Source organism: Microcebus murinus, chromosome 7 (assembly GCF_040939455.1).
Source record: "Microcebus murinus isolate Inina chromosome 7, M.murinus_Inina_mat1.0, whole genome shotgun sequence".
In the NCBI taxonomy this organism is placed as follows: Eukaryota; Metazoa; Chordata; class Mammalia; order Primates; family Cheirogaleidae; genus Microcebus; species Microcebus murinus.
This window is the reverse complement of record NC_134110.1, coordinates 99,812,028-99,832,107: the sequence shown is the minus strand read 5'-3', so window position 1 is coordinate 99,832,107 and position 20,080 is coordinate 99,812,028. Positions and strand designations below refer to the sequence as shown.

Here is a 20,080-nt window from a genome sequence, read left to right as displayed (position 1 = left end):
TCATGCCCGTTTTGGTTCAGCGGGGGTGGGGGAGGTGGGGGGGGAATATGCTCCTCCCACTGGTTCAGGGATCCAGGCTCTTGGCGTGAGACTCTCCCCCACCCAGGCCCCTGCAGACTGTGAGATGCTCCCGTAATAGTCTTTGCATATCTCTACCTTTGCTTTCATCACCAAATACCATGATTAGTGTACCTGGACTCCTTACCCTACTAGACTGTATGCTTTAAGAAGAAAATGTGTTTTATTTGTATGTATTGATAGAATTCTAATACTCTGTGTAGCACATAATTGTGGTTTTTAAAAATGTTTGTTAAATTAACAGAGTAAAAAAATCAACACTTGCAAAAAAGACTAGAAAGAAGGTTGTTGAAATGGTGAGTTTCAAGTATTTTTGCATTTAGCATATGTTACTATTATAATCAGGAAAAAAGGAAACTCTAATAAGTTACTCTAAAAAATAAGTAAATTTTTAAAAATTTTTTCATTTCTTTCTTCTAATCAGTTCTTTATCTGTTTCTATCTGTTATCCATTAAGGTTTCTACATATACAGTCAGATCTTATGCTGCAGTTTCCCTTTAATATTTTACAAATAAAGTCTTTTATAAACCAGCAGAACTCTTACTGACTATATAGAAAACAGAAAAAATTCTTTAAAACAAAAAGTAGAATATATTAAGAAAAAACAATTACATAAAGCATAGCCCTAATTTTTAGAAAAAGCAGGCAGTTAGACATATCACCTTTTTAAAAAGTACTTTTGTCCATTGACACTTTTTATTAATGTTTAAATAATTTATTTGAATTTTTAAGCCTCTTTGTGATCTGAAACATCTCTTTGCTTTTATAATGGTTCTAGAGGAATGTTCTTTAGTATTTCTCAGAACTAAAACAAATAAGTGAAATGTTCTATAAAGTGATATAGCTTAATTTTAAGTGTATTTTAAATTTGACAGAACTCAGCTTTGTTTATTTGATTTAAATCACATTGTCTTGGGAACATGCCTGTGCACACGGCCTCCCCCTCCTCATTTCTATCTGACACCCATGATGTCCTGCTCTCTCCCTAGACTTAGAATCAGGAACTCAGACTTCTGTTAAAATGACCACAGTGTACTTTATTTAATGATTTTGGTACCTTGTGTTGCAATAAAATAAAAAAAAATCTACAAAATCCAAATATATAAAATTTCAAGTTTTCTTTTTTTTTTAAGTTTTACAAGAAAAATCATGGAACCAAGGAAATTTGTTCATTATGAAGTACTACTTTCCACTTCATTTCATCACAAATTGCAACTTACTTAACAGACCAAAATAACTATGGTACTGTAGTACATCAAATACTCCACACACTGTGCTTTGAACTAGGGCACTTGGGGGTCACTGCCCAGGAACAGTGGCCTCCTGCTGATAAAGACACACTTACAATCCGAACGCTAAAGTGATGTTTGGATACATGGAATTTGAATATATATATTTACAGGAAGGAAACAAATTTAATAACTAGTTTAATTCTTCATTTCAAATAAAATTCCAAATACATTTGTACAGTGTTTACAAAGTAAAAGCACAAGAACTGCCAAGATGATCATTCGGGTCCAGGCACTGTGCTCATACTTGGGGGAATGTCCACGCTGTTCCCTACACACACACACACACACACACACACACACACACACACACACACGCACGCACACACACATGCACACACACATGCACACACACACACACGGGGTCTCTCAGACCTTATTTCTGTAACGAAGAGGGAAGCACAGGAATGGCAATTTTGCACAATCAGAATGTCATGCAGATAGTTGACAACAGGGAACTGAGAAATTATCGGTCCGTTCTCTTCAGTTTGCTGTTCACCTGCCACCTGTTACATATATATATTTTTTCAGAGATAGATTTAAAACAAACAAAAAAAATTGAATGGGGAAAGGAGCACAGAATGTTTAAGGCAAATTAAGCAAATATAGAGCAGCTTCTCTTGGTGTTGAGTGGAAATGAGGATTTTACCCCAAACCAAACTTAGAAACAAACAAAACAATATTAAGTACAACCTCCTGAGGTTGGTGGCTTATGTCATGTACAAATTTTTGAAAATTGCTTTGCACCAAGTATCCTTTTGAAATTTTAGATAAAAGACTTGGTTACAAAGTGCATGATTTCATGTTTCTAAATAAAAGAACAGTAGCTGAGGTAGTTAGATGTGAAACTTATTTACTTAAAATAACTGGAGAATGAAGAACATCTGTCAGTAGCAAAAAATCCTTGCCATTTGCAAGTAGGTTTATATTGTGCAGTGGTTTAGTGCTGAGCAAAATGCTTCTATTTTTCTATTGGATGTTATTAATTAAACCAGAATATTAGTGATAGCAGTATTTGTTTCCAATCTGCTTAGTAAGATGTCAGTATAGATAGTTTGTATCCCTAGTCATCTCATTTATAACTAATGTTTACACCATTTCTGCATTGAAGCTTTATGTAAAACAGGATTAATTATTATTACTGTAAACTCCAACCTAAATTGCAAGAAGAATTTAGTAAAACCTGAGAAAAGAATCCACAAGAAAGATGGGAAGGATGATTTCACTCTCACTTTAACAACAATTTTGTCTTACTCCTAAATTCAATGTACTATTTGGTTTCAAAGAGGGAAGTTACCTGGGGCTCATTTGTTGCTCTCTTTGCTTGGAGAATGGGGAAACCATACTTTGCATATCCTTCACTGTTTCTGTCTCTGGCTACTGAGCTGTCTGGCTACTGGGAGGAAAGCAGAAACTATTTAGAAGAGGCAAGATAATTATAGCACTGGTAATGATAGCCGCCTTCTCCTTGTCCCTTTTGCCAAAGAAAGGCTTCAGGTAGTAGCTTTCAATAAGCAGTTGACCAAAAGATTCATTTTTTTCTTAGTCTCATATCATCTATATATGAAAGTAGTTTTGTGATAGTAATATGTCAGTGATATGGACAGATATAAATTAGTTGGGAGACATTTCTTTGGAGCAAAAGAAAATTGCTATGTGCTTTCTATCTTTTGTTTATGGAATAGAAATCTAACCAGAAGTAGCCATGAAGAGGTTGACAACTACATTACAAAGCATCACAGATGTGATGTTTACAGAACGACTCGTCCTTACCAATATAATCACGTACACCTTTGCCCAATTCTAGTTTTTCTAAAATGATTCTCTTATTTTCAGGGAAGGCTCTGGAAAGTTCCATGGGGTCTGGAAAGCCATAAAGGGCTCAGGTCCCCTTTCTCCATGATTAGATGTATAGCTTATATCTAAGTTACACATTGTCTCCACTTGTCTTTCCATCTCTTTGGTAAAGAATCTAGCATTTCCAAGAGTTGTTGAGCTCTAACAGTGAGGATTCTGTTTTGTACCTTTGTGAGAAGCTGCCACTTTCTAACTCAGGCCCCTGGGTCTAGTCCAAGTATGCAACTTCACTTTTCTTGTGCAAAATAAAAACATGGATATTTCCCTTCATAGCAAAAAGGATAGTCTGTTGTATTTTTGGGTGGAAAAGTATTGATGCTAGGAACTAAAAAAAAAAAGCCAGGACAATCCAAATTATTCTTTGACTCACTTACTGTATTCATGTTATTAGTCTTTGAACACAATACTTAAGTCCTGTGTGGCAACATAAACCTTTTTTTTTTTTTTTTTTTGGATAAGGTAATTGCCCAGGTTAAATTCATGCTTCAGAAAGCTTAATATCATGTATTAGAAATGCTTAACCACTTTGAAATTTTAAGGCTTCCATATACCACTGCCAACTAGATTTTAGAATCCAGAAGAGATTATATTGAACATATATATTATGTCAGCTCCAAACACAATATGATTTCAAACCCACTTCTCAAGATAAACTTTCTAAAACTCTATTTTCATATTTTTAAGAGTGTGCAAACTTTTTTGCAAAGCAATACAACTATTAAATAAGGGCACAATGATAGCATTTATGTACAAACCTTTGCCTCCTGAAGCCACATCATTAAAACATTATTTGCATTGTTAGTGTAGTTTTATGGGTGTATTCCTACTTCACAATATTGCCTCTATGCCTCAAAATTACAAATATTTATAAGCCAAAGTCAAGTTATTTAGCATTCATTCTTAACAGGATTAAATCTTTAAGTAAGAGAAAATGTCACCTTTGGGGAAGTTGTATAGGATATCCTCTGAGATTATTTTTCCATCATCTACTTTATCTTATTATCTTATCTTTTATTTTAGCAATATTCTCATCTATGCATGTGTAAGTATATGTATATTGATATATAGCTGAAGCCCTTGTGTAAAGACTTCTCTGAAATATTTCACATGTATTTATAATGGGAAGATGATCGATTCAGGAGCTCCAGGCGGAAATAAGGCTCTACACTCTTCTGTTGGGTTGTGCAGGGAGAGATGTGTCATCTTAGGGAAGAAAAGGAAACTCAGTGCAAATAGCACGAGTCTAATCTCAGCAATAGCTGCTGAAAACCCCGTTCCCGCCCCCAGTAGTGGATTTTAGGGCCCATTGGCAATCATTAGCACTGAACTGGGGTATCACGCATGAGTTCTGGAAAACGTGGCTTGGGATCAGGCATGCAAACTCCTTATACATCAGAAGGAGCCTGGTTTTCTGGATGCATTTAATAAACATTTATTAAAATTCAGTTTGGCTAAGAGGAAAATCATCAATCTGTATGAAGCTTCTCTACGTCTGTATGAAAGGAGTTAATTTTCTCGTTAAAGAGCTAATAAGGAAGGAAAATTCCACATACACCTTTGAAGAAAAAGCGTGACTTTTATGGAGTGATGGGGAGCTGTCATATTCTTTGCCTGGTGAGTTATTGCTATTGTGTTCTTCCGATGAGACCTACTCCCACCTTCGCCTGTCCCCCTTGCCACGCCCAGCTCTGGTTTGTGTTAGTGCTGCTTACCAAGAGTGACAGTGCTTTCTAACCTAAACGCGTGTTACTAACTCTAATTAATGTCCACGTAACACCCCTATGAGGTAGGTAAATAAATACTATCTCTCTTTTACGTATGGGAAAAATGAGGCTGAGGGTGAGTTTCTGAGGCTGAAGAGTTGGACCAGGGATTAAGACTCAGGTGTGCACAGACTCCTAGTCCCTTTGCGGCAATGGCTGGGCCACAGCCCCTCATGTCCCTGCATCCATATATCCTGTAGTGTAAAAGGATATCGTTTTGTAGAATATATTGAAGTCTATTTAGAACAGTCACTGTATTCAACACAGGGATTTTTGGTTTTCTACTGAATCATAAATTCCATTCAGTTATCACATAATCAAGGATAACTGAAAACAAAGACTAATGTTTTGCCAATTGATTGTCGCTTCTTTGTTACTAATTCAACGAAACATCCTGTCAATAACACAAAGGTAAAAAGATCTGGAATGGGATTTAGCGAAGTAAAAATCTCAAGGAAAAAGAAAAGCAAAGCCAAGTTGGAGTTGGTACAGAGATGAGCAGTGGAAGCTGGTTCTGAAGGTTTTCACAGGTGCTCACGTGGCTGCCACGACCTTCCCTCCTGGGAGGGCTCGCAAACACGGCCCTGGGCAGCGCCATGCAGGGTGTGGAGTATCCATTTGCGTTCAGGGAAAATGTTGTGTTTGAGCGAAGGAGGAACCCCACAAAGAACTAGATTGCCCACACCATGAAGTCATTCTAACTTGGCACTAAATGTAGAATTTGACATAATGAAAACATTACGTGAGACCTTTCAAAACATTTAGATTTTCTCTGGAAATGCCTTCAATCCCTCTGCAGCGCCCTGTGTGCCCGTGTAGAGTCAACGATTTGTAGCAAGTTCCGTAACATAAATGCTCTTTAAAACATTGGTCTGAATAGCTTGTCTATTTTTCTGCCAAGCTTCAGATAGGTAAATGCAGTAAGCACAAAATTTGAAGAAATACACATGCCTACCAACCCAGGCCAAGTCAGAGGAAACACAAGGTCAACTTCCTAATGTTACAAGGAAGAAACGTCTACAAATAATCACAAATACAATAATTGGTAAAGACATCTCAAACTTTCCTTCCAGGAGGTGAATTTGCCATTAATGTCAACTTTTTCTTTTTTTTTTTTTTCTAGGAATTTTAACAACGACCAGAAAGAAAACACTAATACTTCAACATTCAGGATAATCAGTTGGTGTTTGGTAATCAGAATGACATCAACAAATCAAACCAAAAAAACTATGTACATACAGTATTTTGTTTGATTTGGGAAAAATAGGTTTTACTTTCATCGACACCATAAAATTCACCATGAAATAATAGCATCAAGCAGTCTGAACCATTTCCAGGCTTAAAAAGCATAATAAGGAATGCTTAAAATTAAAACTTCTATTTGAAGAATAAAAAATTAACATATCTGTATTTCCCTTGAACCACTTCTTCAAGTAGACTTTGTGAATGACTTATATGAACAGCTGAAGAGCAATGATGAAATTATAAAAGATGGCAAAGGCTGAATAGAAAGGTTTCTTGCCTGGAAGGGATTGAGTGGAAGGCCTTTGGAATGGCCACTCTGGAGGAGGTTGTGCTGCAGTCACATCTAGATCACCAAGGACAGCCTACCGAACCTCTTCCATTCATGCGTTTGCCAAAAGCAAATAAAAATCAATAACATTTGCTCTTCATTATTTATTTCTCTTTGCACAACAAAGAGACCCTTAGCAGCAGAATATCACCAGCAATTGATTACTGCACAAGAAAGTTATACTCTGTTACCTACAACCTGAGCAGTTTGTCTATCTAGACAATACCAGACAACCAGACAAAAAACTGTATGCGTCAAATATCTGGACTTTCCTAAATATCCAGATGTTTGATATCATGAAGACTAAATTTACCACTTGAGTGACCTACTTCTTCTCTTTTCATTGGGATATTTGCAGTCATGTGGACAGTCTTTTATTTTTTAATAATGATGTACTGTCTACTTTGGTTTAGTGAAGATGGTTCAGCAATCATCTGGAAAATTCAGATATCAAAAGACCCCAAATGAAAAGAAACTTAGTCATGAGGAAAAAATCAGAGCTTTAGGGTTGCCAATGGTCCAGTGGTTTTGTCTACTTTGAAAAATTATCTTAACTGTCCCTTTATTTCCACCTCCATTATTCTGAAAATTATTCTCACAAGAATTATTTTTCCAATTTGGGAATAGATACACAGACTAGGTGCCTGGCAGAATCAAGGCCCAAAGTATGTCTAAAAGATTCTAATCCTTGTAAACCTGGTTTAGTGTGTGTGAACACAGAGGCTCGTGTGATGCCATGACATATTTACAATGGGATGATGAGTAAGGCCTTGGTTACCCTGAATCTCATTGCTGTTAAAAGGAGGGATAGTTAAATGGTTGATATTCCACAAGCAAGAGTGACTTGAAACACCTTATAATATCTTATTTTAGAATCCATCAGAAGCTCTCGGTGTGCAGAGCACGTAGGAGCTAGTCAGGGGAGAACTATCACAGGACGAGAGTGCCCTTAATGAGAGAGTCAGTCTCAGACATGATGTCACCAGCATCACCTCCCACTCTCATCGGGCCTTGGCCTTCCACAAGGGGACATGTCTGGTTTAGCTACAGACTGGCAATGCCTGCCTTGAATTTCTGCTCTTTAGAAGGCAAATACTCCTGATGAGCCACTGACAGGGTTTCCCTTTGCTCATCACAGTTGGCCACCTACATTAATAGAAACACTGTGTCCCAACACCCAGCACCTCCAGGGTCACTCTTACCTATGGGCCTTGCTTAAGAGGACTGTTATTGCTCCTATGTGCCCCCAGGCAACCAACTCTTTGTATGTTACAGGGTATCTTTGTGCCTACGTGGGCTCGGCAGTTCAGGAAATGAACATTTTCTTTGACTTGTTAGTTTTCATTGCCTGGCAATTAAAAATAAGCCACATGGTGGTGGACCACTTTCCTACCATTCAGTTTCAGTTCTTGTGCAGAGACCTCCCTCTGAACAATGAATTGCTGAGATACTCATGCTGATAGCTGGGAATATCACTCAGTAGCGCTTGAGACATCCTGGCCATAGCCACCAAGATGATTGCTTAGGAGGCAGAAAGATCTCTGAAACACAAAAAAGTATGCATGCTTCTACCTCTCCTTATTTTTCTTCTAGATTGCTTATTGGATGGATCTGATGACTTCCACTCATTCATCTAGGGCTAACTCCTAAAATTATTATACTAAAAGATTAGACAGAAAACTTTAAAAGAACATTTGGAGGCCTCATTCTCTTGCATACTCTGAAACTATGCTTTGATAACTTCTTGTCTTGCAGCTCAAACTTTTCCTTGAAAAAACAGAAGCAAGGGGGAAAGAACCATGTTCTAAATTACGCAACTACCTGTTTACTTCTAAGTGAAAATTTAGGCATTAAAACTATCAGATTGGTGATCTTCATGCTTGTAATCAAGGTTTTGCAGGGTCTGAGAAGCAACAGATGGCTCATTCCACACAGAGATGGATCTCGGTTTGGAACTGATAATGTCACCACCTAGGAAGGCAGGAATCAAATTATTCAATAGCTATATCCATGCAGATTTTACCTCTGAAATTGAATTATAGACTCAACTTTTACAAATTGGTAATTACAATGCTGACAATGGTAGTCTCAAGAAATGAAGAAAAAGCAGCAACTCTACTCAGGCAGGTCAATTAATAAACAGATGCCAGTGACATTTTTTTCATTTCCAAACATGTGGATTTGAATCCATTTAAAGCACGTCTCCATAACCCAGTACCCATCCTCTGAGCCATGCAAGCCCCCAGAAATTTTTTTCTTTTTTTTCAAAGCAGTGCTTACTGGCAAAAACAAATGAAGCAGATGAATATTCATAGCATGAATGATGAGAACCAGGTAGCAGGAATTCATTAGCGCTGTGCTTCGTGGAGGTCTTTCTCTCCAGGCCTGGGCACGTGGCGGCACTTCGCTGAACGAAGTGCTCCTTTTCCACTAACTGATTCATGTTCCCTTGCAGGAGCTTGGTTACAATATTACAAGTCAAGACTTTGCAAGATTAAAGTGTCTGTTGAATTAATTAACTGCAAATCACTTCCAGTAAAGCTTGACAAGCTCCAAGATGTTTCTGTAAAAGAAGAAGGCAATCGATAGCATCAGCAATATGCAGCTTTGTGACAGTCGAGCCTGTATTTCTGAGCGTGACGGCTTACGGCCGCCCTTCCCCTTGTGTCAGAGGAATTTCTTTCTTTTCACAGAGTACTAAGCCTCTGATTCAGACCAAAAAAATGCTTCACCCTAGGCTTTCGAAACATACTACAGAAATCCATTTCCTCTTTTATGATGATACATTAGATAGGTTAATAAGGGAAGTTGAATATTTTAGTTTTTTGAAAGAAGGGTATAAAATGACAATTCTTTCACTAGCTGAGGGTTCTCCTTTGGTTACACGATGGTGTGTTATAGTTCCCAATTGCAAAAGAACAAAAAATCATACAAAGCTCAATAGAAAACCAAAGGTTAATTGCTAAGTGGAGCCATATCCAACATGCTCAAATGCAAGTGCTCATTTTCCAGACTCGCAATGGATTGAAACGCTGGTGTTGATTAAGACAATGGCTGTAATCAAAATAGGAATTTGATACAATGATAGAAACCCAAAATATATTTTCAGCACACATAGAGGTATTTTAAAACTTATCGATAAATGAATTAATTTGAAATAATTAAAATTGTTGATTCAATACAATGTCAGACCAGAATGCCACTAGAACAGGTAAATTAAACTAGTTTAAACACAACATCACCATTTGTTAATATTTGTGGCACTTAAATGAAGTAAAAATTTGATTAATTCCCTTTTAACGCAAATCAAGCAATGGAGAGAAAAGAGGGCCAACCTGCTTAATTTGTGGATGGAAGTATAATAAAAACACAAAACCTTATACTTTTGGAAATTCTAATAATAGAGCAGGTGACAGGCTTCAATTAGTACTGAAGAGAAAATCTTGTGTTGGTACTGTGCCAATAATATTTTCTTATTCTTTTGATTAATTAGTTCTAATGTTGATTTGTTTTGTTAAACATGATTTTTGCTCAGCAAATATTATGTCAGTAACTACAGGCTTCTTGTCTGGTGCAATGACTAAAACAGCAATAGTTGCAGTAATGAATGTGGTAATGGTGGCATGAACCTAGAAATCATGGTAGAGATCTAGCAACATTATTAGGCCAACTCTTTTATTAATGCTTAATGAGACTCACTAAGGAATTCTTTAAATTATTCTGTGCCTGTAAAAATTAATATGCTTTCTTCTCTCTTTCCTTTTATTCCATAGAAGGCCAATGTGTTTATACATTCCATGATAAGAATTATTTCACTTACAGAAAATTAGTTATGCAAGTTAACAGTGATCTTTAAAAATCTGCTCCTCACATTGGGAAGCCAGTCATACTGGGCCGTATTGCAGGAGCGACTCGGATTGTGTATGATGCCAGCATGGGCACGCACGAGGGGCTGGGGTTGGCTGTCCTGAGTCCTGAAATGTACCACAGCACGGTGCTACCCCCTGGGCATTGCAGGTGAGGCTGTAGAACAATCTCCTAGGTTGCAATAGCTGAGATTTATACCTGGAAATTTGTTTTTCCTAAATGACTCGTATGCTGGAGAGATAAACTATGTGCTAAATAAGTGTATCTTCATTACACTTCATTACACCAGGAGGCTTTCCTGGAAATCAGAGAAATAATCTATTGGAAAATTCTTCACTTTGGAGGCTCTCTAATTTTGTGGATTTTCTTGAAAGAAATTCTCAGGAATTATTTCCAAAGTTTTTTCAGAGATGATTATATTGAGTCAAATACTATGTGCACGAGAGCATTTCAACTTTTTGTTTTGTTTTGTTTTCTGACTTTGATTTAAATATATCTAGTGTTAGAGAATCATAAAACCAAATTGTAAAATTGCTTTTCTCTTTATAGGCAGTTATCTAGTGCTGATTTATCTTTGTATTTATATCATCACTTTATGTTTGTCATCATGCATGGTAATTGTTTACTGTGAGGCTTACATAATAGAGTTAGGTGCTGCATAATGGCATGTAGGTCAATGACAGACCACATATACAACAGTGATCCCATAAGATTATTATTATTATTATTATTATTAGAGACAGGATCTCACTCTTGCTCAGGCTGGTCTCGAACTCCTGAACTCAAGCAATCTTCCTGCCTTGGCCTCCCTACTAATATTATAGGTGTGAGCCACCATGCCTGACCCCCATAAGATTATAATACTGCATTTTCACTATACCTTTTCTATGTTTAGATACACAAATACTTACTATGGTGTTACAGTTGCCTACAGTGTCAGTACAGTAACATGCTGTATAGGTTTGCAGCTAGGAGCAGTGGCCTCTGCCACATAGCCTAGGTGTAAGTGCAGCCTATTAGTCCACCTAATAATGACATCACCTAAACAATGTATTTTTCAGAACATATCCCCATCTTTGAGTGACACATGACTATTCAATCTTAGAAATGCTTATGTTTCTTTCTTGCTTTAATTTAGAATTAAATATAGATATCGACAAGAGAAAGAACAGTGTAATGGAATAGAAAAGAGTTAAAGTCAGAAACTCTGATTCTGCTACTTGTAACCAAGCTATGAGCTACTCAAATGCAGGAATCCTTTTCTGCTTCACGGTGTGTTTCCTGGCAGTACCAGTCACAGAGGTCATACTTTTTGAGAAAAAGACTCAGGGAAGCAAAAGTGTAAAGTGTAATCCTGATTAGAAAAACTACCTGCTCTTTGAATCTCAGTTGTCTCATCTATAAAATAAGGGTGATGAAGTAACACTTAGATTTCTTTTACATGCTTGTTTCTATAAAAATTAGTGACTTCTACTTTAACACAGGCTCATAAAGATCTGCTTAAGTCAAATTAGGAAGATAGATGATTGCTTGTATTTTATTTTAATACATTATGTTCAGATTGATCATTGAAGATTTTATTTTTAAAAATAAACACCAGTGTTGAGAAAATTTTTGGTTTATTATTGGCTACCTTTTAAGCATTAATTCAAACAACATACACACAGCTTACTGTGCAACAACGTCGCTGAGTGGGAACATCTTGTAGATCTTTAGACATGCTACATCTAAAGTGATAAGGGAAAGAGCACATCGATTATTTTATAATTCAATTCAACAAATATTTGGTAAACACTTGCAATAGTCTTTGCATCTAACTCTTCAATCTAAGATAAGGTCCCTAGACTTATATAATGTTCATGTTAATAGTTTAATAATCTTCTTAAATATTAAATTTGGTGACCTGTGAGAGATTAAATAAAATTTCAGGAAAAATTATGGCAATGGAACAGAATTACTTTATAATATGAAAATAATGTCACTTCAAAGACTTGCTAGATTTCTCTCCTTCCTTCCTTCCTTCCTTCCTTCCTTCCTTCCTTCCTTCCTTCCTTCCTTCCTTCCTTCCTTCCTTCCTTCCTTCCTTCCTTCCTTCCTTCCTTCCTTCCTTCCTTCCCTCTCTTTCTCTCTCTCTCTGTCTCATCAGAATGCCAAAGTAGGGGAGTTTAGTTATTTTTCAGTCTGCCTACTGGATGACAGTAGGATGACACATATAGAATATAAAAGAAGATAACATCAAGTTAATTTATCTTTATCACTTATTTAGTGCAGAGCAGAACCATGGAGTGGGGGCAGTTGTCTGGAATGGACGAATAGCATTTATCTGCTTACTGTGGATTAGAGAGTTGAAGTACAACTCAGTAATAGGTGATAGAGACTTTCATTTCTCATCATTGACTTTTTAAATTTTAACTGTTCATTTTGAAAGGCATTTTTGACTTTTATATGAAAATTTTTTGGAGAAATTTGATCATCAGATCATGATTCTGTTTCTCCTGAGGGCTTGCCAAATCAGGAATAGATTTTGGTGGGAATATTCCTTGGTCTTCTAGAAGGGGTTGCAGTTGTTAAAAGCTGTGCTCAACTCTCAGCTCCATTGTTTCCTAGCTGTGGTACCCCTGACAAGTGGCTTGACATCTCTGAGCTGAGTTTTATCATGACTCATAGGTGATTATGAGGACTCAATGAGACCACATAGGTAAAGCTCTTAGCCCAGCACTAGGCACCAATAAACTTTCAGTGGTGGTGAGCTACTAGCAATATGGAAAATGGAACTACTAGAAAACCTAAAGGAAGATAAAATAACCAAAGTGAAAATTTGACTTAGGCCATTTGTTTCTGACTTAGGCTATGGAAGGAAACATTTCAGCAAAATGACTAGACATTTCAGGAACATTAAACCTTCCTCTTGTTTAGCAGAACATAGGCCTCAAGTTTGACTGTAGTTTTATATTCCTAGGCTCTATCATGGCATGCGATGTAACAAAAGTCTGATACTTTCTTTCCTGTGGAATCGAGATAAAGAGCTTCCAGTGGACGGTGAAACAAGACACCTCAAACACTCTAGGGAGAATTTCTAACCCCCTCCCCATCTCTGTGGGCAAATGGCTGTTTGGCACTTCCTCCATGTGGCTTTCTGCTGGCAGAGCAGGCTGCTTGAGAGCTAGCCTAATTGCTACAATTAGCAAAATTAAATGGCTCATTATGTTTTTATACAATTCCACCCACATTCTGCAGTTTTACTTTAGAATGAGTAATGATCTGCGGAGGCTGTCCATCGGGAGTCTTTGCACGTGACCATTTAGGACAGCAACTGGACAAGACATACGTTGACAGGGAAGGGTCTGCAATGGCCAGGCGCTGCCATACAGGCAGCTGAGTGAGGAAAGGAGGTGCCACCCAAATGCTCAGACCATATCATGGCCTGATCCGGATCAGGACGAGAGTCTCAGGCGGGGATAAAGTGAAATCGCCCATCCTTTGCCATTTTGAAACACTTGAGCATGAGGTGCGAGAGGAGTGGCATGTGGCACAGGCTGGCAGAGGCAATCAGTTTGATTGTTTTCAAAAGTGGCACTGGGTTGCTGAGATAAGGGAATGTTGATCTGCATCCATCACTGAAATTACAGCAGCGACCACCCAGTCCTGCTGTGTTTTCACCATGCACCTCAACCATCCTCCGAGCTATATTCTGAAAGACAGGCTGAGCTATTTTTAAAAAGGCTTTAAGGAATTCTCCTTAGAAACATAAAAATGCAGGCGTCTCATCCAAGCTTTATATAGAAACAGTGATGGCTAATGGCAAAGATGTGTGGAAAACGCAAGGGAGCATATATTTAGTCTAGAAAATGGTTCATTAGAAAAAAAGTCTCTGGATTCTTGTCTAAACATTGTGTCAGAACTTGTTTCCACTCGATGGCGTTTGGTACATTTAAAAGCAAATGTGTAACCTTACACAATCCTGGTAAGGGCATCAGAGGTTTTCTTTACTCAATTCAATCTGTTCAGAGAAAGAAACTTTGAAATGACACAAAACTATTCTATTCAGCTGCTTAAAAGATGAGATCCTTAAGGAGTGATAAAGCTCATTCAAGCTAAGAGGCACTGAATTCTAGCTGTACTTCCAGCTGAAGTTCCTAGAGTGCTGCGGCCTTACAGCTGTGGACTGTAGGCTCGGGCTGATTTTGAAAAGGGAGTAGGAACAAGCTTCTTATCTAAAAGTTCGTGTGTCAAAAACATACCACTTTATATGTATTAGAGGGCAGTATATCTTTTATCCTTTTCTGTTACTTTAGTTGGGAAAGTGTATTTGTGTGTGGGTATATATATATACGCACACGTAATATACACACATATATATTTATATATGTGTACATTTAAAACAGTCATTGAGATTTCATTTATTCCCATTCACTTTTAATTGGTTAGCACAATTACTTCATTTATTCATAGAGGAAAATAAATCGGGCATTTAGAAAGTAACCATAAATAACTTATTTTACTCGTATCTTCAGATTATCTTTTGCTAATACTTGAATGGCATATTCTTGCTGTGTCAGTAAGAGAATTTGTTGGGTTAATAGCACCCATCATAAAGGAATTGTGACTGAATGTCTGCAAAGGCAAGGTTGGTGAACTACTAGACAATACATAGTTAAGTAGGGCAATGTAAAGGTGAAAAGAGGATTTAAAGGACATAGTCATTTTGGGGACCAAACTTTGACTTACATGGAAAAATTTTTTTCCTCCACACAAATGCTTAAAGTGTCAGCAGTATGGTTAAGATATATCTATATAGATATAGATATATTTTTTCTTTAAATATAGTTTCATTTAGAAATGCTAGCACAAAAGTAAAAAGAAATACAATATTTTTCCTTTAGAAACTTTCTGATCCTAAGCAAAAAGTGAGTACTAAGAAAAGACCACCTGTTAATGGAATCCAATGGACTCAGGTACTGGAAGGTCAGGCCTAAGGCACCCAGCATTTCCAATCTATATGCTAACCACAGCGCAGCCATTTGGATTCTCTATTTACTCTCTGTGGAGGGTTTAAAGGCAGATTGAAAAGGAAATCTTTGAATTAAAATATAAATACAAAAATCAAACTTTGTTCCTTTGTACATTGACAATGTCTCTTTAAATCCTAATACTTTAAACTCTCTGTTATCTGTGCTTCCAAAAACTAATAAAAGTTGTTATTACCACATCAGTCTGATGGCAGTGTAGTGCTTTTTGAATCATGGAAGCAAGATTAAATTATGATTTGCTGCTAGAGTAAGCTTTTTTGTAGTCTTTTGAAAAATTGCAATTTGTAACATGGTGGATATATATCCTTTCCATACCAAGAATTCATGGCTTACTAAAATAATATAATCTTTAAGTATGTTGGATAACAGAGTATTTACAGTATTTGGGAAATCATTGAAAAATTCAAACTCTGTACACCCTGCTAACTGCCAATCTCACCTCCAAGACAAATCACAGGCCATTATTTTTTAATTACATAGTACTCATTTTGAGTCTTAACATGTTAAGTGAGGGATTAAGTTGAGAAATAACTTAGAACTTACATGATTGAAGCATGATGGGGCTTGTTGGGTTTGTGTTGGTTGATTGACACTATTATACTGTAATCTGTGATTTACTCATGGAATCAAAGGTATAGTTCAACTGAGAAATTCAATTTCCAAAGATCATCAGTTAAAAGCTGTCTTGGAAATAATAAAGCTAATAACTCATGGTTCTGCACAAAAGTGAAGAATTTGCCAAAATAATAATTTTTTCCTTCTATAATGGGGGTGGAATGTTTCACCATATGCTGACAAGAAGAGCATCCTCCTGGGCCTTCACTGGTGACTAGGTAATCTTTCCACATTCCAACAAAAGATTAGTATTTTTTAGTGGAAATCTTGCTTGGAGGATCAAATCATGGAGTGCTAGGAGGTATACCTACTTATAAAAATGGTCTTTTTTTAAAATTGCTTTGGGGCTTTGTACCAAAAAACGTTGAGCCCTCAGTTACTTCCTGTGGATGTCATCTTGGGGACAGCAGTCTCTGGCTGGCACACCCATTACACATGGTGGCTATGGAACTTGACTACTTTAAGTGAATTGAACAATCCAAATAACTGAATAATTAAGTTAAAATGACTTTTTATTGTTTTTTTCAGTGACTTGACTAATATTTAATGTATCAGGTGGGTTAATATAAAACCAAGGAAGGAAGTTTAAGACATCTTCCACTGTGGTCAGGTTTGTTATAATGGATGGATGAAAGTAATCATTTATATTTTTGATTTCCTGGGAAACATTGGCCAGTCTTGACAAGCCCTTTCTAGTTAAGCTGATTCTCTCTTCACCTGATATTCTGATAGCACCCCTGGCCAGGTTTCTGGGGGCACCAACTTGCAAAGTAGGGTGATCTTGCAAGAGACAAGTGTTTTTGATCTGCCGAGGCAGGCTGATGGAATTTGTGGACCAGTTTCTGACATCCCAAGCAATTATGATGCTTAAAGTATTTTAAACGATCCCAGGTCTATAAAAAAAGTGATGATGTCTATGTGTATACCCTATATTTTTTATTACAAAAATATTGAAATAATCCATGAGTTATTCCACTCTGCACCAACTATAAAAAAATACTATCAAAGTTTGACCGGCACTTTTAATGCAACAAAAAGCACCATGACTGGGGACACTGAGAACAGAAAGCAGGGAGTGTTCACGTGCTGTACGGAGGTATTTAAAACCCAGAAGCTTGTTGTGAGAGTGCGACTTTACAGATGATTCAAATACAAATCTTAGCTGGATATAGTGTTAAGCCCTCTATCAGTTCAGGAGGGCTTTCTCATAGCATATTCACTGTATTTGTCTGCTCATACTTACTAAAAAGTGTCCCAAAGCCTCTAAAAGACACATCGCTTTGACCTAGGATTGCGGGGGTAAAGTCTGTACACAGTGGAGAACTTGATTGTTCATTCTCTCATTTGCTTTTGGGGGCTCACGCCACTCATTCTCAGTTGTTTGGGGCTTCCATGTCAGTCCTGTGGTTGGATGCTGTTTGGCACTAGAAAAGAGTGGTGTGTTGTCTCTTGGAATCACTCCTGGAATGACATAGAGCCCGCCACTGGGCCTGCGCATTCCAATGGGAGCTGCACGTGCCTGGGAATCAACTCTCATTGTGCCTTTCCCCCACTTCCTCTTTGTGTACTTATTAATTGTTGCAATTGAATACTGACCCATGGATATCACTTAGTTTACATCACGAAGTTATCAAGCTCCTTGGTCTTGTCAAAAGCCACACATGTGCTGCATAGGATTTCTGTCAAAAAACGATGTTCTCAACTGAAAATTTAAAATAAAAAAATCCGAAATGTGTAGAAAACGAACCATTCAATCAATGCTAACACATGTGTAAACACACTTGAGTTTGCTGTCCGTTAGATAAGCTTTTCACACATGGTATGGGTTTCCAAATAAGAAAATGGGTCATGAATTTTCTAAGCAGTTCTATTTTATTTTTCTGGAGTCTTGAGGGATATATTTTCTCTCTCTTTGTTTTTATATTCCTGCGGGAATCAGAGCTTTGCATCAAGAAAAATCACCTAAGCTATTCTGACAGAGGACTGGTGTTATCTGTGTGTGTGTGTGTTAGTGTGTGTATGTGTGTGTATGACTGAATCTGTTTTTATGCAAAGATCAGTTAACTCCATTGAAACACCCTATGGACTGGAGGCAAAATTTTCTATAGCAGTAGTTCCCTCTGGTGGGCGCTCTCCCAGACCGTGTAGGAGGAGTTTGGTGGCGATGGAGAGTCATGTTTAGCTGGCGTCCTTCCTTCAGGTGGACAGAGAGACTCGCGGGCACTGCTGGTTTGGAGGGAGACCAGCAGAGGATCCAACGAAAATCGTGATCACGGCCAGACTGAGAACTTCACCGCTCGTTGCCCTCCTCTAGGATGAAGTGCCATTGTTGCCACAGCCCTGCTGTCACCCCTTCCTCTGGATGTTGTGGCTCCTGCAAGCCCTTGCGTTTTATAAAGTGGTTTCGTACTCCAGCCGCTCCTGGATAAGGGCATCGTCTTTGTACTGCAGCCTCGGAGGAGACGGGGAGCATTCGAAGGCTAAGATGGCCTTTCGTAGGCTTCGGTCCAAAACATGTCTCTCCCACGCTGGGTACCTATTCCTGAACAGGTCAATTTTAATGACTGATTCTTCAATCCGTGGTGGGCGAGATGAGGGAGTGGACGGGGCGGTGGGCCTCACCTGAAAGACAGGCACGCACCCATCCCGCTCTGCGAACTTCTGATCGCGCTCGCTGGCCACGCTGCGGTTGTTGGAGACGGAGCGCAGGGTGCTCGTGGCCACTTCCGGGGGCAGGGAGAAGGCAGCGCCCGGGTCCTCACAAGCACAGCTTGGTGACTGCCCGAATCTGGGTCCGTTGGGGTGAAAGAAGGCATAATACATCAGCATGAAAACAACGCCAGTCAAGAAGCTGCTGAACACCACACACAGTGCCGGGATGGCAAACGCATCTGCGATCTGGGGAGCCTTGTAGAGGTACCAGAGGGCACTCAAGGCTGTATTTTCCAGAAGGATCACAAAATAGTAAATGAATAACCTGCAGCGTGTCCTGCCTTCCTTGACGTTGAACCAACTGAAGATGTAGATGATTCCCACCACCATGTCGAACACAATCTCTTCCCATTTAGTGATGCAGAACTCCGTCTCACAGTGGACGATCCAGAAGGTCATGATGCACCAGTGAAGGACGATGAAGATCCCAAAGTACAGCTGGAAAACCGAGGCAAAGAGGGCGAACGTGATGACCCTGGCGGCGATGGTGAAGAAGTGCCAGCAGAACTGGATGATGACCGCCATGTAGCTGATGGGCTTCTTGTCGTCACGGGAGTCCCGGAGGGCCTTCTGGTAAGACGCCAAGGCCCAGGCCAAGGACACGAGGGAAGCTGCCGCAGTGAAACCTACAAGCAGGAAGACAGAAAGACAGTCTGTCAAAAGTGAGCTGCAGCCATGCCCCCTGGAAGTCAAGTCACACGGACCTGAGGGTTTGGGACAGGCTGGCTTGGATCTCAGCAAAGGCTCTTAATTTCTCTGAGGTTTAACTCAGATGGGGATCCCAGTATCTGTCCTCCCTGAAGCCAGCCACATGAAGAAGTAACAACGCCAACAGGAATATGACTCAAAACCGGCGTGTGATGCAAGACCTGGAAATGGGGTGGGATTTCACTTTCCATGTGTTTGGTGTAAATAGACTAAGGTGGTGGTTTTGTGTGTGGGGAAAATAACTGGATCGGAGGGTGTCAGGATTGGGTTGCTGCTTCCACTTTGCCACTATTACCTGCATGACCTTGACAATCATTTAAACAGGGGTCCTCATTTATAAATCAGGGATTGCCAAGGCTTCCCATCAGCTCTGAGATTCTATGATTGAAAGGGATGCATAACCACAAGAAACTTGAGGGACTAGCTGCCTTACCTTTCTGCTTCTAAGAAAGAATTAATGTAGCTCATTCACAAAAATAGAGTTTTTACTTTCTTAAAAATAAGCAAAGGCATCTATGCAACACCCTTGACAATGCTTCTGGTGGCATCCAGAGTGCAGTTTGCCCTAAAGTAATCTGATACTCTTC

General features: G+C 38.6%; 1 protein-coding gene across 3 annotated transcripts in view; it reads right to left on the bottom strand.

The window, feature by feature from the left end:
* Nucleotides 1-703: 703 nt before the first annotated feature.
* Nucleotides 704-20,080, bottom strand: part of XKR4 (XK related 4) — a 401,928-nt gene continuing 382,551 nt past the window's right edge. Inside the window, exons 3-4 of one of the 3 annotated variants that reach the window (XR_012920230.1) lie at nt 16,002-19,411; nt 704-9,124 (exon numbers count right to left, since the gene is read on the bottom strand). Coding sequence is in view for 1 of the 3 variants with exons in the window: in XM_076005302.1 (XP_075861417.1) it covers nt 18,465-19,411 (947 nt within the window). In the remaining 2 variants the exon portion in view is untranslated. Of the gene's footprint in view, nt 9,125-12,514; nt 19,412-20,080 lie in introns of those variants that run through there. The other 2 variants (XR_012920231.1, XM_076005302.1) reach the window with 2 other exon arrangements.